Source organism: Canis lupus, chromosome 30 (assembly GCF_011100685.1).
Source record: "Canis lupus familiaris isolate Mischka breed German Shepherd chromosome 30, alternate assembly UU_Cfam_GSD_1.0, whole genome shotgun sequence".
NCBI lineage: Eukaryota > Metazoa > Chordata > Mammalia > Carnivora > Canidae > Canis > Canis lupus.
The window spans coordinates 17514325-17535810 of record NC_049251.1 but is presented as its reverse complement, the minus strand read 5'-3'; the positions used below and the strand labels follow the sequence as shown (position 1 = coordinate 17535810).

The following is a 21486-nucleotide window of genomic DNA, read 5'->3' as shown; positions in this document are numbered from 1 at the left end:
AAAATTATTTTGACCTTTAACAAAATTCATAGAACTAAGTTAAGTGATAACTTAGTGCCTATTGTTATTTTTGTATCTTATTTAAGTGGGCATAGAGGTGATCCCTGACAACTACCTGAGTGCCTTCACTTCATTTTAAGTGGGGATCAGAAAACTATGATTTTTATGTTTTTAAAGGGTTGTAAGAAAAAAAGGAGAATTTGTGTTAGAGTCTATGCGGTCCACAAAGCCTAATAACTTCCTTACTGTCTGGCCCTTCACAAACTTTCCCTGTGAATACTGATTCCTGACATAGAGTCTAAGAAGCATTTCTATTTCAAAAGGACTGGTTTAACCTTTACAGGTGTCTTCAAAAAAGGAAAGTATGTTAACAGTGACTAATAACATGGCTTCTTTCTTATCCAAGGGCATCTGGTTTCAGAATCTTCCCTACAGTGACCCCTACATGTTTAAATGAGAGAATTTGGCTTCAGTCTCTCTTTGTAAACCACCATTATGCAGAGGAGATTGATAATGAGAAAACTGTCCATTTATTTTTCAAGAGTAGTGTTCTTTGAGGTCATAAACATTTTACACATAAGTTTGTGCTATATAAAACTCACACTTTAGTTTTTACAGATAGCTTAATTTTTAAGGTTTCTCCAAATCACATTTTGAATTGTGTAATGTTCAGATTAATTTTATTGACTTATATATTTTTGCAGGATGATTGTCTTTTGAAAGTATGGTATCCCATGACTGGCTGGAAATCCTCAATTATACCTCAGGATCATCATGAAGTGAAAAGGAGACAGGGGTCTACTCAGTTTTCCTTTGTTTATCTGGCACATCCCCGAGCTGTGGCAGGTTTCTCTTGGAGGAAAACTAGCAAGTATATGCCCAGGTTAGACAAATATGTACTATAATTTTGGTTTGTTTACTTATATATTTGTAAAAATAATGAAAGCAAAGTTACTTTTAGTGCATTGACTTGGTGGAAATGAAAAGCATAAGCTCTGGATGTAAACTGCCCGAATTCAAATCCTGCTGTTGTTACTAGCTTGGTGAGCTCTTGCGTAAATTTTTTAAGTTCTCTATACCTCAGTTTTCTTCTCTGTAGGTAGTGGTACCTACCTCAGAGAGTTGTAGTGAGATTCACTGTGCTAGTGCATGTGAATATTTACTGCAGGCCTTTGCACATAGTCTGGGCTTAGGCTGTGTTAGCCAATACTGTTAGTAATAGCAACAGTAGTACAAGATTCCAGGAAGGAAATGTTTGCAAGTAACAGGAAGCACAGATGGAAGGAAAATGAAACATAGTAATAAACTATCAAAAATACATGTGGTGGGAAAGTATATCATAATAAAATGGCCAGGTTTTTCTTAACATATGAGCATCAAAGAATTTGTTATAATTTTTTCCTCATTGTTCAGCACTCTTAAAAGTATTTAGAAGGTTAAATAAAACTGCAGAACAGCTCATACAAATGATTCCTTTATCATATATATATAGTTACTAAAAAACTTGCTTAGAAATCTGTCTTCATTTTTGAGAGAAGGTTATTTCATCTGTGAACTATTTACACTGGATAGGAAATATAGCACATATTATAGAGGTAGGTGCTCAGGAAATGGGAAATTCATTCATTTTTGGAATCTGAATAAAAAGCTAATTCTGCTTAAGTTATTTGCGTCTATTGAAAACATTTGCAAAATACTTTTGACTGAGTCAGAGTCCATGTAGACATTTTTTTTTTTTTAAAGGGAGAATGGTTTTTTTGTTCTATAATGAGTAGTTAAGTCACTTCAGCTGCTTGATGCTATAACATTTTGCTTATTTTAACTTCATGGAAATTGATTTATAGTTTGAAATTACATTCTCCTTGCAGTTTTATTTTGAAGATTCTCATTTGTTTATCTGTTTATAATATTTTAGATTATAAGGATGACACAAGATGACACAAGTACTGCCATAAGCCATGCAGTTTAATTACATTTAACAAACTTTTTATTATGGTCATTCTATAACCTGCCACGATTAGGTTTTCTTTTGCTGTATAGTTTGTTTAGAAGATACTAATATTCCCCCAGAGGCTAGTTTTCAAGCAGCATATGTGTGATCAATCATACATTTCTGTTTCCTTTGTCAAGAAAGGAAGTTTTTATGGTGTTCACCTTCATAGTGATACTGTGTATGATTTTAAGCTCTTTGACCTCTTTTTCCATACACTGTAATTTTTAAGCAATTGGAAGCATACTAAACTGTCATTTAATGGAGCTGTTCAAGGCATAGTTTTAATGAATCAAAGTATCAGTGACTGCTAGGTTGTTTCTGTTTTATGGTAACTGATTGCAGCCCTTTATTCAACTTGCCACCTTGCAAGTATGAACAGGTAGTAAATGGGGTTTGGTGAGAATGTGAAATAGCCTGTGTAAAATCTGTTACCATGACTGAAAAAGTAACTACTCTTGATCATACTGTTAGTTGTGTACTGTTATTTTTATACCTGAGAACCAGATATTAATAGCCTTTAATTAATTAATGGCACTACTATTCATAGTAACTTTTATTTACTTCTCTTTGTCATTAGAGGTTCTGTCTGTAATGTGTTATTAACTTCATGCCATGATGGTGTGTGCCGACTCTGGGCAGAAACCGTCTTACCGGAAGATTGTCTTTTGGGTGAACAGATTTGTGAGACTACTACTTCTAGTGTTGCCAGTAACCTCACTCATGCTGGAAGACACAAAGACAGAATACAACATGCTCTTGAGGTACGATATTCTTTAAAATGGTAAATATATTTTGAAGATAATGTGAGTTTGGTGGGAATTTATAAGCTGAGATGCAGATAATACACATGGTACATGTAATGATGAAATTAATAACAAATAATTCTCACTAATTTGTTTTATGCTTGTAAGACCATTAATTTTATGCCACTTAGAAGCCAGATACAGTAGAAATAATTTCAGACATGTAGTCTAGGGAGTATAATTTTAATTTTTTCACTGTGCATGTCAAATACAGTAATCTATAGGAATAGGCAGCTTTGGTTACTAAAACATATAAAGACTCAGAAACTAGTTGTAATGAAAAATGTTTTGCTTTTGTTTCATGGGATTAAATTTTACATGTGTGTTCTAATTAAAAATGACTATTTTGATTCTTAAGATAAAGATGTTAACATATACACAAGTCAACTATTTTTTAAAAGTCAACTTTTATATAATTACTTTATAATTTCCATAGTTTAGTATTTTGAAGGTAAACTACTTTTTAAACATTTTTTTTAAAAAGTTTTTTTTTTTAATTTATTCATGAGAGACACACACAGAGAGAAAGAGGCAGAGACACAGGCAGAGGGAGAAGCAGGCTCCATGCAAAGAGCCTGATGTGGGACTCGATGCCAGGACTCTGGGATCATAACCTGGGCCAAAAGCAGGCGCTAAACTGCTGAGCCACCCAGGGATCTCCTTTTTCTAATTTTTAAATGCAATATGTATGAAATAAAAGTGTGTCCTATGAAATTATATTATAATATAAACTGTTGTGTCCATTATGAGTAGGGATAAAATGAGGTAAACACATTTTTGAAAATTACCAGAAGTTTATCAAAGCAAACCTAGATTACTAATTTTCTGAATTTTTCACGTGACTTATTACTACACAAAGAATATGTGCTTATTCTAAAACTAGATTAGAAAAATAATGGAATTTATAATCCAACTACTCTGGTTATGTATGTGTATTTTTTCTTTATGTATAAGATTGAGATCATATTATGCAGTAATGTTTTATAACTTGCTTTTTATGCTTATTATGTTATAAACATCTATGTTACTAATTATGTTTTTACATTATACTTTTACATTAGCAGTTTTATGGTTGCATAGATAAAATGTTTTGCTGTTTCAGCTAGCAGAAATATTTTTTAGGTTTGGTAGTCTGAAGATACGCTCCTTAAAAATTTTTTTTTTTATATATAGTAGGCTGGCTCTGATATCTAATACTATCTGTGATTGGGCTTTGTTTATACATTTCCCCCTCCCAACTTAAAGTATAAATGAAATTAAAAGCAGAGATAAGAACAGTTAAAGTTATATTTTGTTTTAATATTTATTGAAATTTAGTGAGACAAAGTACTCAATTTTTACTACATGTTTACAGTCATTTTTATATTCTTATATGACATTTTATCTTTAAATTATAAATGAGCTTTTAGAAACTAAGGGCTTTGAGACATCCTTGTGTCCTCCATAGTACCTAATATGTTGCCTTTCAGGTGTTAAATTGAATTACTAATTGCTGCATAAAATAAAAGCAAAAATTATAAGTAAACATATATAGTCAGTGATTTGGCAAATTTTTGCTACCCTTTAGTAGTGTTATTAATTAATTAATAATGTTAAGATTGTTTCTAATAGAAAAAGCTTAATTGTCTAATGTATAAGCTACCTTGCTTTTTGATATCCTTTTGTCTTAAACTCCTAACTGTAAGGTCTATAATTCTGTATATACTTATACATTTTGTTCCTAGGAGAAAATAATCAGCCAATATTACACCAGTCTTGCCAATATAATTTTTAAAATAATGATAAATGTCAAAGATCTAATGAAAATAATTTTATAGGTGTTGTGGTACAGGAGGTCTCTAATATATCCATCTTAAACCTATTATCAAAGAAGTAAGCAGCTCTATAGCAGGGTGACCAGAGGTGAAGGATATGCGATAGATCTGATACTGTTTTCCAAATGAAAAAGGGTAAAAGCTTTGGAAATTGAAAGAAAGGACCAGATATTACTTTAATGTAGGAAGAACTGAGAGAATGCCACATTTTATTTAACTGACTATGAGGAACAAAAGAATAAAATGGGAAATTATTGTAAAGCATGGCATTGGGGGCAGGTTAAGTGACAGAATAAGGAAATACTGTGAGTTGGGGTTATTGGTGTGGAGATCTTTTCTTTTTAAAATAGTTGAGATAATTGGGTGTGCTAGTGGAGAATTTTTGTCCTACAGTCATACCTCAATTTAAACAAATTTCATATGTCAGCATTTTCATGAGAGCTTTCTTGGCTCCTCTTACCTAAATAGATTCCCCTTATTCTATATTTTTATTTTTATTTATTTATTTATTTTTTAAAGATTTTATTTATTTATTCATGATAGTCACACAAAGAGAGAGAGAGGCAGAGACACAGGCAGAGGGAGAAGCAGGCTCCATGCAGGGAGCCCGACGTGGGATTCGATCCCGGGTCTCCAGGATCACGCCCTGGGCCAAAGGCAGGCGCCAAACCGCTGCGCCACCCAGGGATCCCCTATTCTATATTTTTATACTCTATTTTTTCTTCTTTATAATAGTTGTAATTTACAAGTAAACAGCTGTAATTGTTTACTTGTAAGTGAGAATATTGGGGAGAAAGGCTCTTCTTCCTGCTAGAAAGATTCAGGAATTTTTTTTCTTTTTACTGTTGTGTCGAGTAAATTTCATTTCATAGTGGAATATCCTGAAAAACTTAGACTTTGGACTTCTCATCTTAATCAGAGTCTCTATAAATAATGAGTATTTTGAGCAACTACTTCTGCCTTAAATTATAAAATTTGCAAAAACTGGAGTATATAGTCAGGATTGTTCAGCTGTAGTTAAGGAAATTTCCTTTAAAATGTTCAGATTTTTCAGAGAGGAAAATTATAAAATCCTTAATAATAAAAGATACTTGGATCAGCATTTATTAGGCTTTCCAGAGTTGAATTTAACCATTATTTTTCTATTTTAGACAATACACCATTTGAAAAATTTAAGAAAAGGACAGAGGAGGTCTTCTGTTCTTGTAACTCACACCGAATTAATGTCTGACCAGATGGCAACACATGAAGTTCAGAGACACATTTCCCACCATGCAAATGCACTGTGTCATTTCCACATTGCAGCAAGCATCAATCCTGCCACAGGTAAAGGATAGTAAAGTTTTAGTTCCTATAAATATGCTGAAATAAGATAAGTAAATAGAAAAGTAGGACTATTTTTAGAACTTGTTTTTAATTTTATGTTAATATTCCGCGTTTCCTTTCAAAATAGCTCTTAATTCAAACAGGAATATAATATAAAGTACCGTTTCTTCAAGTGAGACTATGTGATTCTCAGGAAACAATTGCATGTAAGTATTTTTGAGCACCTCTGTGTAGTATATATAGCAAGGTTCTAAGTCAATTAGAGCATTAGTTGAACTTGGGAACACACATGGTGGCAGTCCGGTTCAATTGATTTCCCTCATTTTTATATTTTCACTACTAAACCTTCTTTTCAACTTTTCTTTATAACTATCTAAATATATTTTTACATACTTTTCCTTGTATTTTAGCATATCTTGTTTTCTACTTCCACGGACTTACTTTTTTTTAAATCCAAGATTTACTTATTTATTTATTTGAGAGAGAGAGAGGATGAGCACGTAGTGGGAGTCCAACATGGGACTTAGTCTCATGACTCATGAGATCATGACCTGAGCTGAAACCAAGAATTGGAGTCTTAACTAACTGGCCACTCAGGTGCCTCCTCATGTGGACTTTCTTATCCTACACTTAGGGAAAGATATTATTTCTTCTAACCTTAATATTTTCTTTTTTCTCTTTTCCTCCTGTGAGGTTGAGCAGTATTTTGAGGCAAGTTGTGTTGGCAAAAGCATATTTGAAAGCTTCTATTTAGGGGGATTGTTTTCTATATGCATGAAAAACATGAAAAGGCTCATAGATAATTTCATATTACATTGCCAGTAGAACTATATTTGTGTAAAGTTACAGTCATATTTATTGAAATGAAAGTCGATATATTGCTTCAGGATGCAGAGGAGTTTATTTTTAAATGTTTGTTAATATAGAGGATGATACTCAGTAAATACAGTTCTAGAAAGGTGATCTTTAGGACACTCCCCCCCCCCCTTTGTAATAGTGGCTCTAGATATGTGCTGTCTAGTATGGTAGCTCCTTGAGCACTTGAATTGTGGCTAGCCGTATTGAATTATGCTGTAGAATACACACTGAATTTTTAAGACTTAGAATAATAGGAGGATGTAAGATCTCTCTAACAATTTTATTTAATATTGATTACATGTTGAAATGATGATATTTTACATATATTGGGTGAAATAAAATATTAAAAATAAGTTCACTTGTTTCTTTTCTTACCTTTTATAATATAGGTATTAAAATAAAAAATGTATGCCTTTTGTGATTTGCATTATTTCTATTGAAAATTTTTGCTAGCTGGTTAAATGTCATTTTGCTTACTGATCTCACATCTTAACTGTATTCTGAGATTGTCTTTATAATATGGACTTGTTTACAAAATGTTAGTGGTTTCAGATTTTTATACATTTTTAACTTTTTTAAAAGAACATTATCCTGAGTTATTGATGATGATGAAGATCTAACTTCAAATAGAATGTAATTAGTGATTGCAGTAAATTCAACACATATTAGAAAGGTTGCTTTTTAAAATGTATACACTGTGCTAAACAAGTGGAATAAGATCACAGGATTGTCCCTTGTGGATAGATATTCTATCACATATTTGAGTCTAAGTACCGGATATGTTCTTTTAGCCATTCAGCCTTGTCTTGCAGCATCTTTATTAAATAGCCTTCACCTTTTAACTAGTTCATCCATTTTTACTTTAACTTACTACATACTATTTTAAAAATCATTTTGTAAAAATATTTAACATCATGTATTTATAGGTGTTGTATGTAAATATAGCATATAGTTTGACCAAATGATTGCTAAATACAAATAATTTTGTACTGTAGGACTCTTCCTCTTTAACTTTTTTTGAGGAAACTTTTTTGAATCTACATTAAAGCTGAGAGCATAGTTCAGTGAATACCCATATAACCTTCACCTAAATTCACCTGTGGTTAGTATCTTTTCCTGCAAGCTTTTTTTCTCCCCTTCTGCTCATGTATGTATGTCGTTGCTTCCTCTCCCCCTATATTTGGTTGAGCCATTTGAAAGTAAAATTGTCACCAAAGTGATCCTTTATCTCCTAAATTTTATGATGTTACCTAAATATTTCAAATGTGCTTTCTAATAGAGAGTTTTCCTCCATTATCACATTATTGTTATTGCATGTAAGGAACATGGATAAGATTATATTTAATATACAGTTCATATTAAAATATACATTCTTCTATGCATTTGTCATTTTTTTGAAACTTCTAATCTACAGCAGTTCCTCTCAGTTGTCAAAAAAAGTCTCTCAGTCTCAACTTCTCTCTTAGTTTATCTTTTAAAGCATCCTGTGGTCTGAATATTTGTTCATGATAAGGTTTGGGTGAAACCTTGTTAGCAAGGATAGGGGGCATATTGTTTTATAGTATTCTTAATTTAAAAATCCTATTTTATGTGATTTGTTTCATTTTTATTAGAAAAAAAGGACTGTCACACAGGAATTAGAAAAAAAGAACAACTTGGAACTTTATTTAACACTGATATTTACTAACAAAACACTATTAGAATATCCTGTGTATTTTATCTTTAGACTTGGCATGTCTTTTTGTAGAGGACAGTGGTTTTTTGTTTTGTTTTTGTTTTTGCTTTCTGTTGAATGCATTATTGATAATATGAATTGGGATCAAGGAGATTAATTTTTTTAGTTTTACTATTTTACATGAACTAATCTATATTGTGAATTTCAGATACCCCAAATGGAGGAACCCTGTTTGTCTTCCTTGTTCTTCTTTGGCATTATTTTCTCCCAGCTTTTTAGTTTCAAACATTTAGAAAATTTGGAACAATAGTAAAGTGAACACTCCTGTCTTCTACTTTGAACAACAACTGCTAACATTTTGCCACAGTTGCTTTATTCTCATTATATACTTGTGTGTGTTGGGTGGGGGGGGGGGCGGGTGCGGACATGTGTGAGTGAAATTCTTTCTTCATCTTTTTGGAGTAAGTTACATATGTCATGGCACATCATGCTTATATACTTCAGAAACTAACTCCTAGAATAAGGAAATTCTTTCGCATGATCACAATATCACTATTATACCTAAGAAAATTATAGGTAATTCCATAATCTCTAATATCCGGTTCATATTTTAACTTAAATTTCTCCAGTTATCTCAGATGTCTTTTATAGCTGCTTTTATATTTTATTTTTCTGTTCCTCCATACCCAAATTGGGATTTAGTAAAGGTTCATGCATTTGATGTATTTGGTTTTTAAATCAGTAATTTAATTCCATTTATTAATTTAAGTGTGTGTCATTAATTCCTAATAATTTACTTTTACCATTAAATTCAATTAAAGTTTTTATAAATTCTGCTAGAGTTATGTTGACCTTTTATGTGTAAGTATATAGTTTTTGTAAGCACTTGGTAATCCTTTTAAAGACATGAAAAATTCATACTGAAATACTATCTTTTTTCCCACAGATATTCCAAATGTCTTGGTTGGCACTGTATTTAACATTGATGATGGAAATGGGGGCTTTGTGGTTCATTGGTTGAACAACAAGGAGTTTCATTTTACATCATCTACTGAAATATTTATGCAGCAATTACGAAAACTTTCTGAGAAGCAGATAGATCATGAAAGTGATGAAGGTGATCGAGAAGATGAGGAACGTTCACAGGAGGAAAAGAGAGAGGGGTTTACATATGAAACTAGACCATGGTTAGTATTCCATGTTCAGATTTTTTTTGATGAATCAGCAGCTTTATTGTGATACCATTGTTAGTTTGTAATCCATCCTTCCTGGGGTGCCTGGGTGGCTCAGTCAGTTAAGCGTCTGCTTTCGGCTGGGTCATGATCCCAGGGTCCTGGGATTGAGTTCCCTATTGCAGGGAGTCCCAGAGCAGGGAGCCTTCTTCTCCCTCTGCCTCTGCCTACCCCCCCCACCTTGGTCTCCCATGAATAAATAAATAAAATCTTAAAAATCCTTCCTTCCTGCTCTTCTTTTTCACTTTTCCAACCATTTACTAACCATCTACTATGGACCATCTGCCATATAGCTCTATATGCTTTGTTATGCATATTGCTTTGAGTAATATATAACTTTGGAAGCCATGTCCTTTTTGGGAGGATAAGTTTTGCTAATGATAATATGAATGAAATTTTGATTTCTTTAAAAATAAGAAATAGTCATTTTCAGTTTATACCAGAAAATGGTTTTCTTCTTTTTTTTTCCTTCCTCCCCTCCCCCTGGCCATAAATTGGAAAAGGGATTTATAGTTTCTTAAGATAGTATGCTATTGGTAATCCAATATGTAAATGAATTTTTATAGTATTATTGGTGTGTACTGATAAATGTATTTTCTGATTCAGAATTATCCTTGGATAGAGAATCTGAGGCAGGTACAGGATCATCAGAACATGAAGATGGAGAAAGAGAGGGAAGTCCCAGAACTTTTTCACGACCTAGTGTACCAATGCCACTGCCCACCGTCCTGCTTGATCGGAAGATTGAAATGCTGCTAACTGAATGGAATAAGAATCCTGACATGCTTTTTACTATACACCCTGTAGATGGTACCTTTCTAGTGTGGCATGTGAAGTATTTGGATGAATATAATCCTGGAATATTTAGACAAGTCCAGGTATATTTTGCTGATGAAGATATTATTACATTTCTTTTAAAAAAAGATGCTATTCAGATTTACCATATATTCAGAAATACTTGAAAGATTTTGTTTTTGAGAAGCAACTGAGAAGAGAATACTTATTCTTGTTACCAGAGCAGGGGATCAACGACCACAGATTTTATAAACCTGGTTAATTGAAAGTAAAATGAATTTGGCTTTTAAATGTGGTACTGAGTATTTGAATATATGTGCGTTGGCTTTTTCCCTGGGAATTCACAATATTTTGAATAAACTTAAGAAATCATCCTAAAAATGTGACTCAGGATCCATGCCCCCCCCCCCATTTTTTATCAATTAAATCCAGCTACCTTTATCTGTTATCTTTCTGGACTTCATTTCTATTTAGATTTGTGGTTGGGGTCATTTAGCTGTATAAGTAAGACATTTGAAACTTGTTTTTTTTCAGGGATTCTTTTGGGCCACAAATAGAGATATGGTATTACATAAATAGAGGAAGGAATTAGACCTTAAAGGGGTTGAAAATGATAGTTTTTCTAGGAAACTAAGATTTGACATTTTGAAAATGGAAGTGTTTTTGGAAGACATTTTTTTGAGAGGAGGAAAACTACTTATATTGAATTCATACTGTGTTTTCCAGGTTTCTTTTTCTTCTCGGATTCCTGTTGCATTTCCATCTGGTGATGCGAGCTCTCTTAGTAAAAATATCATGATGTATGCCTGCATAAATGCTACAAAAGATACTCCCCACACCCCGTTACACCAGGAGATGATGGCAATAGGCAGTCCTCATGGATCACAGCTGTACTCCAGATCACACACTACAAATATGAATATTTTAGCTCCCACAGTAATGATGGTCTCCAAACACATAGATGGTTCTTTAAATCAGTGGGCAGTCACTTTTGCAGATAAGTCTGCCTTTACCACTGTTCTGACCGTATCTCACAAATTTAGATACTGTGGTCATCGATTTCACCTCAATGACCTGGCATGTCATTCAGTTTTACCATTGTTACTGACATCCTCTCATCATAATGCTCTGTTGACTCCTGAATTAGACTGTCAGTGGGACTCAGACAACAAATTAAGTAGATTGATGGATCCTGTAAGACCTATAAAAGGTTCCTCGAAACAGCCTCTTAGAAATGCAGCGACACGTACATTTCATGACCCGAATGCAATTTATAGTGAACTAATTCTGTGGCGTGTAGATCCAATAGGACCTTTGTCCTATACCGGAGGAGTATCAGAATTGGCTCGAATTAACTCTTTACATACATCAGCCTTCTCTAATGTTGCTTGGCTTCCGACTCTTATTCCCAGCTATTGTCTTGGTAAGTGTTCATTTTAATTCTGAAATTAATAAAAGCTTTTAAACTTTTTTCATACACACATGGTTTATATTTGTCATTATTAGGATTTTTAATAAGTATTGAGAATGTGGGCATCAGACTTATGTTTAGAATTTCCAGAAGTTTGTTTTTAATTTTTCCCCTTCGTAACATATTTCTATTGAATTTTTCTGTTAATAATTTCATATCCATTAATTTTATCTATTTAATTATGATTCTGGACCATGGTTGTACCTAAAAAGAAAACCTCAGCCCAAAATAAAAATAAACTACGTATTATAATGCAAAGCTTTTACTCTTTCAGGCACATACTGCAATTCTGCAAGTGCTTGTTTTGTTGCTTCTGATGGCAAAAATTTGAGACTCTATCAAGCTGTGGTGGATGCAAGGAAATTATTGGATGAATTATCAGATCCTGAATCTTCGGTGAGAATTTCCTAATCTTTATTAAAATATCTGGCCTGATAAAGAATTCTCTTTTTTACTTTGGGACTTTTAGCTGGTATTTAGGGAGTGAACACTTGTTCTAGCGTCTGTATGAAAAATTTACTATTTTTCTTAATTTCTGTTTCAAGGTACATGAATCAGTATCACACATCAGTACATTTTACATTTAAATAAATAAACCTGACTTTTCCCCTTAAATATAATGATTTCTGCTTGACAATTTTTGCTCTCTGGTTCTGTTAATCTTTCTTTGCTTTAAGGCAGCTTTACCAAGCTCTTTGTTTAAGTTGGAAAAATTGAGCTTTTCTGAGCTTCATTGACCATCCTATGGCTAGAATATGTTATCAGTGGTTGGCAGTTCTGTATCTGAAGTGGAAGTCGTGTATATTAGTTACCATTCAGATTTGAATGCTGAATTTTACATTTACCTATGAAAACGTGGCTTTTTATAAAACACTTGTTCTAACAAAAGTGTTTCCAATATTGAAAACAAAAGACATTTTTGAGTACTATGTGTCCTTCAAAGTGTAGGGAATACAGAGTATAAGTCTCAGTGTGTGGCTTTAAGGATCTTTTAATTTAGCTGAGGAGAGAAGTTACTAATAAAAGGTTAAATAATAGTTTAAGACAGAAACAGTGTCTGAGGGTGGTATGTAATTAATTGTCAAGCAGATGGCACTAGAAGTATTCCATAATCCAAAGGAGAAAAAGATCAGATTAGGGAAGGCATAGAAGTCTTTATTAAGGACAGTATTTAGGTTTGTTTTTGATGGGTAGATAAGGTTTAGAAAGACAAATCCTTTCTCTTTGCCTGAATAAGAGAATGACCTGAAAGTGTGGATACAGGAAAGTGTGCTTATAAGTAAAGCTTGTTCCAGGAATGGTGGGAAAACCAATTGGACCAGAGCCAGAGGTTTGGCATAGAGGAAGTAACATCTTAAAATCATAGAATTGGAAGATATTTTATAGGTCACCTAGTTTAAACCAGCCATCTGATGCTTTATTCCCCTCTACCGTATTCCTGCCAATTTGTCATCTGGCCCTGGAGGGGGGAATCTTCGACCCTAAATGCTGCCTTTGAATTACCCTCACTATTAGACTGAACTTAAATTTATATTTCTTAGATTCTGCTTGTTAGCCTTGGTTCCATTTAGAATAAGTTTGGTATTTCTTGTATGTGAAATAACTTAGATAATTAAAGATGATGGTCTTTATTAAACCTATAAAACATTTTTCCTCAGGCCAAACCTGGCCCCCTCCACCAATAAACTTATTGTGTTTTATATGTGACCCTGATTACTCTCTTTAGCAGTTTTCGGTTTGTCTATGTTCTGGGCGTTGTAGGACCACTAGAATACAACAGGATTGCCTCTCTCATTAGATTCTATTGTGTTTTTGGTAGTCATGCCAGATTTTTTGTATGTAATTGATTCATACTGAGCTAACTTATTTAAATATTCCAAAGTCTCTTTTTGTCAGCAAGCCATTCTGTATTTGTGTAATTTGAGTTGTGGCCCAAATGAAGGCTTATTTCACTATTACATTTCATCTTGCTAGGTTCAGTCTTTCAGTATCTTTTTTGAATCCAGATTCTGTTATTTGTGTTATTGCTTTATGACTTATATCACCAGTCTCTTGGATGAATGTTTCCACATCTTTATCTGAATCAATTATAAAAATGTTAAACAGGATAGGACTAAAAAAAGAGCCTAGCAGTGTACATTTGACATCTTTCTTCATTTGTATTGTCTGAAAAAAGAGCCTAGCAGTGTACATTTGACATCTTTCTTCATTTGTATTGTCTGTCTTTCCTTGAAAGACCAGAGACTTTGGAATATTTCAGCTTGTTTCTAGAATTTCCATGAGGCAGCTTGTCATGTACTTTGCTGAAATAAAATACAAAATACACCGTCTGCTAAAATATTCTGTAGTCAAAAAAGAAGTCAAATCTGCATGAGATGATTGTTTTAAAGTATAGTGGGTTAAATGTACCTACCCTGATGTCTGTTACAAAGACATTGTACAAATAGACATCAAGCTTAGTTTGCCTTACTGAATTATATTGTTTTCCTTTTTGAAAATTGGAACATTTACATATTGCTAGTATTTGGCTCTGACATTTCCCATTATTTCTCAGAGAACATCTTCTGTAGTTCATTGATTTCACTTGCAAAATTTCCCACTAACCCAGGCATTACTTTTCCAAAAAATATCAAGTTATGTAGAGCTGTTAGATATGTTCTTGGAATTTCTTAATTTATCCTGGCCTTCTACTCTTCCCTTACCAATGTACATTTTTTCTTAAACCTATTTTCATTAATTTTTTTAATGTTAAGAAGTAATATGTATTCATTGTAGAAAATTTTTTGTTTATTTCTATTTTGGCAAGCTAACTTCTTTTTTTTCTAATTAAATCTTTAATTTTTTTAAATTTTTAGAATGTGAGGGTGCATGTGCATGTTGGGGGAAGGGCAGAGGGAGAGGGAGAGAGAGAATCTCAAGTAGACTCCACACACAGAATAGAGCCCGACTCAGGGCTTGATCTCACCACCCTGAGATCATGACCTGAGCCAAAGGGTCTGTTGCTTAACTGACTGAGTCACTCAGGCATCACCCCAACAAGCTAAAATCTTGAAATGAAAGACCAGAGACAAAGCAGGAATTAGGAGGTCTTATTCTCTGCATCTTTATTAACATTAAAGTATCAGCCTCTACTGATAAGCTTATCTTTTCCTGTATCTCTGTACTCTGAAAACAGTAATTTATTCAGTTACTTAATTTTTAAAATAAATTCTTAGTTTTTGAATAGTTACAGATTTATTGAAAAGTTGCAAATACGGTAGAGAGTTCTCATACACCCCACAGCCAGTTTCCCCTATTGTTAACATCTTATATTACCAGAATGCATTTGTTACAATTAAGAAACTATCATTAGTATGCTATGATCAATTAAATTCTAGACTTTTTAAGATTTAACTGACTTTCCTGCTAATGTCCCATTTGTATTCTAAGATCTCATTCAGAAAACCACATTATATTTAGTCATCACGAATCCTTAGCCTTCTCTGATCTGGTATAGTTTCTCAGTTTTCTTCATTTCTTTCTTCCTCCATATTTTCTCATGACTTTGACAGTTTTGGGTAGTACTTGTCTGACATTTTGCAGAATTTTCCCTTGATTTGGGCTTGCTATTTTTCTCATGGTGAGACTGGAATTTGTTTTTTTGGGGAAGAATACCCCAGATGTGAAGTACCCTTCTTGCTACATTATATGATGGATATATGCCATCAACGTGGTAATTACTGTCTTCCTTTTTTTTTTCCTTTTAAGTCTTGCACAGATTTGTTCATTTTATTGATACTATCAAAGAGTGAATTCTTTGTTTCGTTGAACTCTTTGTTTTTGTTTTCATTTTCATTAATTTCTGCCCCTTTACCATTTTTTTCCATCTTGTCCTTTCTGGGGGTGGGGGGTAAGGGAGGTTCTTTTTCTAGGTTTTATAAAATAGTAGCTTGGAGTCTTGTTTTGAAACTTTTCTTATTTTCTAACATATGCATTGACTGCTGTAAATTCCCCCTCTCAGCACTGCTTTGGCATTTTGGTAAGTAGTATTTTAATTTTCATTCACTTCACTATATTTTTAAATTTTCCTTGAGAATTCTTATTTGACCCATTGGTTATTTAAAGTGTGTTGTTTAACTTCTAGTAAATACTGGGGAGAGATTTTTCTGTTATTCTGTTACTGATTTCTAATTTGATTCCATGGTGGTAGGAGAGCACCCTCTGTGATTTAAATCCTTGCAAATTTACTGAGGTTTGTTTTATGACCCAGAACATTGTTTTATTTTAGTATACATTCCATGGCACTTGAATATATTTCTGCTGTTGTTGGATGGAGTGTTCTAAAAATGTCAATTAGATTTTGTTTTCATAATAATGGTGGCATTGAGTTCCTCTAGATCTTTGCTAATTTTTTGTCAGTTCTATCAATTCCTGTGAGAAGGGTGTTGAAATTCTCAACTGTAATTGCGAATTTATCCGTTTCTTCTTTCAGTTCTTTAAGTTTTGTGTTTCACATATTTTCCAGCTCTATTTTTTGCATACACATGTAGTCTGAAATCAAGGTGTTGGCAGGGCCATGCATGCTCTTTCTCAAGGCTCTAAGAGAAGATCCTTTCTTGCCTCTTCCTAACTTCTGGTTCCTTCTACCAATCATTGGTGTTCCTAGGCTTGGAGCTGCAACACTGTGGTCTCTGCCTGTCTTCACATGGACTTCTTTTCTCTGAGTGTCTCTATGTGTCCTCTCCTCTTTTTAGAAGGACACCCAACCTATCCTAGTATGACCTTATCTTAAACAGATTAGATCTGCAAACATCCTTCCTCTAAATAAGATGGCATTCTGACATTCTGGGTAGACCAACTCGTTACATTAACAGGCCTTTCTTTCTCATCAGTTGTGTTTGCAGTTGCATAGTCAGGAATGTCCAAGTCACTCTAGCCTCCAGATTCTCTTAAGCCATTTTAACTTTTAGAGCCATATGTTACAAGGAATTCTGAGATTTTTGTCTTTCTAAATGTTAAGACTATAGGGCCTCACCCTTATTGTTAATCTTAAACTCTTAACATAACATGATTGCATCCTGTCAAGTTCTCATTATTTCTGCTGATCTTTTTCTTTTTTTTTTTTGTAAGTCAGAGCTGCAGTTCTTCTAGTTACTTCCTCTACTAATTGTGAGTTGAAATATGGCAAGAAGTTGTCACATGCTGTCCTTCCTCAAAGGAGATTTTTCTTAGATGCTGGGTAGAAGCTAGCTTTTCCTTTCTTTTCTTTTTTTGCTATAAGAAACTTCTGAAAAGATTTGAATTTTATTCTGGAAGTGAAAGATGGATTTAGAGGACAATAAACTTCTTTGGACAGGGAAGTAAAGAGGTTAGTTTATAGGATAGAGTGTAGTTGGTAGGCACTGGAAGCATTGGAGATAGCAGGAAATCTGTTGAGGTCATCAAAGCATGTGGTAAAATAAACCTGAGCTAAAGTGAGATTTGGCTTGGTAGTAGCTGAATATGGATACTAAAATAAATGATTCTAAGGTTTCAAGTTTGGTAGTGGATCCACTAGCAGTGGTTAGGTATTTGTAAGGTATTGATGATGACTTAAGTTTGAGATACATTGAGTGTGAAGTGATTGAGGTTTTAGGTAGCAAAATGTAGTTTAGATAACTTTTGCAGACGTTTGGAAATTCCTAATGTTCCTTGTCAGATACCAGTGTACATTTGGTACTTATTATTAAGGGCATGCTTGAGATCTTTTAGACCTCTAAAGACACAAGTAACAGTTAATGTTCATAAATGTGACTCTGAGTCATGAAACGGATTTATGTTGAGCAGACTGTTTATGAAGGCAGTAATTTAAAGACTTTATTTTTAAGTAATCTTTACACCCAGTGTGGGGCTCAAACTCACAACCCTGAGATCAAGAGTCGCACATTCCACTGACTGGGCCAGCCAGGCACCCAGAAGGCAGTGAATGAACTTTAAGAAAAAATCTCCATCCAAAATACTGAAGATACCATTGTTTTGGTGCTTGGTGTAATGTCCTTTAAGTTTCTCTTGTAGCAAGTGACACGATCTTTTTAAAGGCTGCAAGATACTCCATTGTATGCACATACCACAGTTTCTTTATCCATTCACCTGTCAGTGGGCATTTGGGTTGCTTCTATCTTTTGACTATTGTGAATGATGCTGTGGTGAACATAGTTGTGCAGATATCTCTTCTCAGTCCTGCTTTTAATTTTTTTGGGTGTATCTCCAGAAGTGAGATTCCTGGATCATATGGTCACACTATTTTTGCAAATCTCCATACAGTTTTCCATAATGGTAACACCATTTTACATTCCTGCCAGCAGGGCATAAGGATCCAACTTCTCTGTTTCCACTCCAACACTTATTTTCTATTCTTTGATAGTGGCCGTTCTGATGGGTATGAGGTGATATCTCGTGGTGCTTTTGATTTGCATTTCCCTAGTGATTAGTGATATTGAGCACATTTTCATGTACATATTGGCCATTTATATATCTTCTTTGGAGAAATGTTCTGTTGAGGTCCTTTTTTGTTGTTGTTGTGGTTGTCGTTGTTGAATTGTAGAAGTCCCTTCTGTATTCCGGATGTTAACCCCTAACACATGGATGATTTGCAGTTACTTCCTCCATTCTGTAGGTTGCCTTTTACTCTGTTGGTTGTTTTCCTTGATGTGCAGAAGTTTTTAAGTGTGATGTAATTCATTTTCTCTATTTTTTATTTTGTTGTCTGTGCTTTTGATGTCATATCCAAGAAATCATTGATGAAAGCAGTGTCCTGAATCTTTCCCCCATGTTATCATATGAATTTTAGGATGGTTTTTTCAATTTGTGCAAAATATGCCCCTGGGATTTTGATAGGAATTATATTGAATCTGTTTATTGCTTTGGTAGTATGGACATTTTAACAATATTAAATCTTCTAATCCACAGCATGCAATATCTTTCCATTTATTCATATTTTCTTTTCTTAGTAATGTTTTGTAGTTTTCAGCATATAAGTCTTTCATCTTCTTTGTTCATTTTCTTAAGTCTTTTGTTTTTGACACTCTACTAAATGAGATTGTAACTTCCTTTTTGGACTTGCCATTTTTAGTATATAGAAACACACCTGATTTTTGAATGATGATTTTGTATCCTGCAGCTTTGCTAAATTCATTTATTAGTTCTAACAGGTTTTTGTGTGTGTGTTTTGGGCAGTGTGTGTGTGTGGATTTTTGAGGTTTTCTGCGTATAAGATCATGTCATCTGCAAACAGGTAATTCTATGTCTTTTTTTTTTAATGCTTATATTTTGTCTAATTGTGTTGGCTAGAGCTTGCAGTCTGTGTTGAATAGAGTGGTGAGAGTGGGCATCCTTTGCCTTATTCCTGATCTTAGAGGAAAAACTCTGTCTTTTCCCATTGAGTATGGTATTAGCTTTGAGCGTTTCATCTCTGTCTTTTATTATATGGAAGTAGTTTCTTTCTCTTCATAGTTTATTGGGTGTTTTTTTTTTTTTTCATGAAAGCATGTTTAATTTTATCACTGTTAAATCTGTGTGTCTGTGGGGGAAGGTGGTCTTGGACTTCCTATTCTCAACATAGACGTCAGAATGCTATTTTTAAAGTGTAATTTGTTTGGGTCATGTCACTCTTAAGCCATTGCCTACCGTGAACTGTAATACTGTACGGGCTTTACCTCTCACCCCCATCCTGCCTTCCTTCACTTGTCTGATACTATATTTTTCTACTTTTTGCCCCCCTCATTTTGGCTCCAGCGATACCTGTCTCTTTAGTGGTCCTGGAGCATGGCCAACAGTCTCTCATCTTAGTGTCTTTTACTTACTATTCTCCCGACCTGGAATGTTCTTCCCTCAGATAACGTATGGTTTGTATTCTTGCCTCCTTTAGGTCTTCAGTCGAGGGAGGGCTTCCTGACCACCCCTGCGAAATACTTCTGCCCACTTCCCCACTTTATTTTCCCCTTCACACTTAGTACCATTTCATAGTTTGTTTTACTTGTGTGCTATTTGTTTGTCTTCAGTTAAATGTGAGATGAAGGCAGTGCTGTATTCCCAGTGCCTGATATCTGATAAACACTCTATAAATATTTGTTGAGTTAATGAATAAGTTAATGAATATCATGCTTAAGAGTTTTATTACCTTGTGAAGGCAATGAGAAGCTAGCTGTTCTACCAATTTGTACTTCATCAGCAAAGTATGTGAGTACAGGTTTTCTCTGCCCTCTTTTTCTTTCTTTTTCTTTTTTAAGATTTTATTTATTCATGAGAGACACAGGGAGAGGGGGAGAGAGAGAGAGAGAGAGAGAGAGAGAGAGAGAGAGAGGCAGAGACACAGGCAGAGACACAGGCAGAGGGAGAAGCAGGCTCCATGCAGGGAGCCCGATGTGGGACTCAATCCCGGGACTCCGGGATCATGACCGGAGCCAAAGGCAGATGCTCAACCGCTGAGCCACCCAGGTGTCCCCCTCTTTTTCTTCTTTCTGTCAAAATCATTGTTTTGAACTGATACATACTACTTTGATTTATGCATTTTTTATTATTGCAGGAATGGAATGATTTTTCATATTTTTTTGGCTGTTTGTATTTCCTCTTGAATTGGTTGTTCAAGTTTTGTGGGATTATAGTATTTAAATTGAGAGGGATGAGTATACTAAGTAGAAGAAGCTACACAAAGGTCTTTGCATATTGTGGGGAGAACACATTGGTAAAGGTTGCACTTTTTCAGGGAGAGACAATCAGTGCCACCTTGATTTAATCTCTGTCAGTCAGGGCCTGTGTGGGAAACAGATGACACACTTTTAAAAGTTTAAGTATGAAGAGTTTAATGAAAGAACTCCTGAACGATTTGAGCTCATGATTCACCCACTAGTGATAATAAGGCACTCAGAGTCTGGCAGAGGGATGAAGCTATTATTACCATTATTAAAATAATGGCCTCAAAGATGCTCATGCTAATCCCCAGAACCTGCAGATATGTTACCTCACATAGCAAAGGAGACTTTGCAACTTTGCATATGTGAATAAATTAAGGACCCTGAAATGTCAAAATTTCCTCAGTTATTTGGGTAGGCCCAGCCTAATCACATGAGTCCTTGAAAGCAGAGAACTTTTCCTGGCTATAGTCACAAAGAGACGTGATAAAAGAGGAATGATCAGAGATGAATTTACTAACTTTGGGGAAGGAGAGAGGGGAGCCATGAGCCAAAGAATATGGATAACCTCTAGAAGCTAGAAAAGGCAAGGAAATTGGGCTTTTCTCTCAAGTCTCCAGAAAGAAATGGAGCCCTGCTGACAAATTGATGTTAGTTCAGTGAGACTCATGTCAGATTTCTGACCTACAGAACTATAAGGTAATACATTTGTGTTGTTTTAAATCGCTAAGTTTTGATAATCTTTTGCAGTGACAGTAGAAAAATAGATCCCTGTGCCTGCGGGACAAGAGAGCAGTAACAGTATACCAAAGTCTGGTGAGAGAAAAGCCATGGAAAAGGAGCTGCCTGTTGGGAGAGGTAGCCACACAGG

General features: G+C 34.4%; 1 protein-coding gene across 1 annotated transcript in view; it reads left to right on the top strand.

Annotated features, from left to right (window-relative positions):
* DMXL2 (Dmx like 2) overlaps positions 1 to 21486 on the top strand; it is a 152974-nt gene that overhangs the window by 65073 nt on the left and 66415 nt on the right. Inside the window, 8 exon segments of the mRNA XM_038580419.1 lie at positions 705 to 883; positions 2571 to 2754; positions 5762 to 5936; positions 9416 to 9621; positions 9623 to 9656; positions 10308 to 10579; positions 11223 to 11919; positions 12242 to 12363. Coding sequence (XP_038436347.1) covers positions 705 to 883; positions 2571 to 2754; positions 5762 to 5936; positions 9416 to 9621; positions 9623 to 9656; positions 10308 to 10579; positions 11223 to 11919; positions 12242 to 12363 — 1869 coding nt within the window.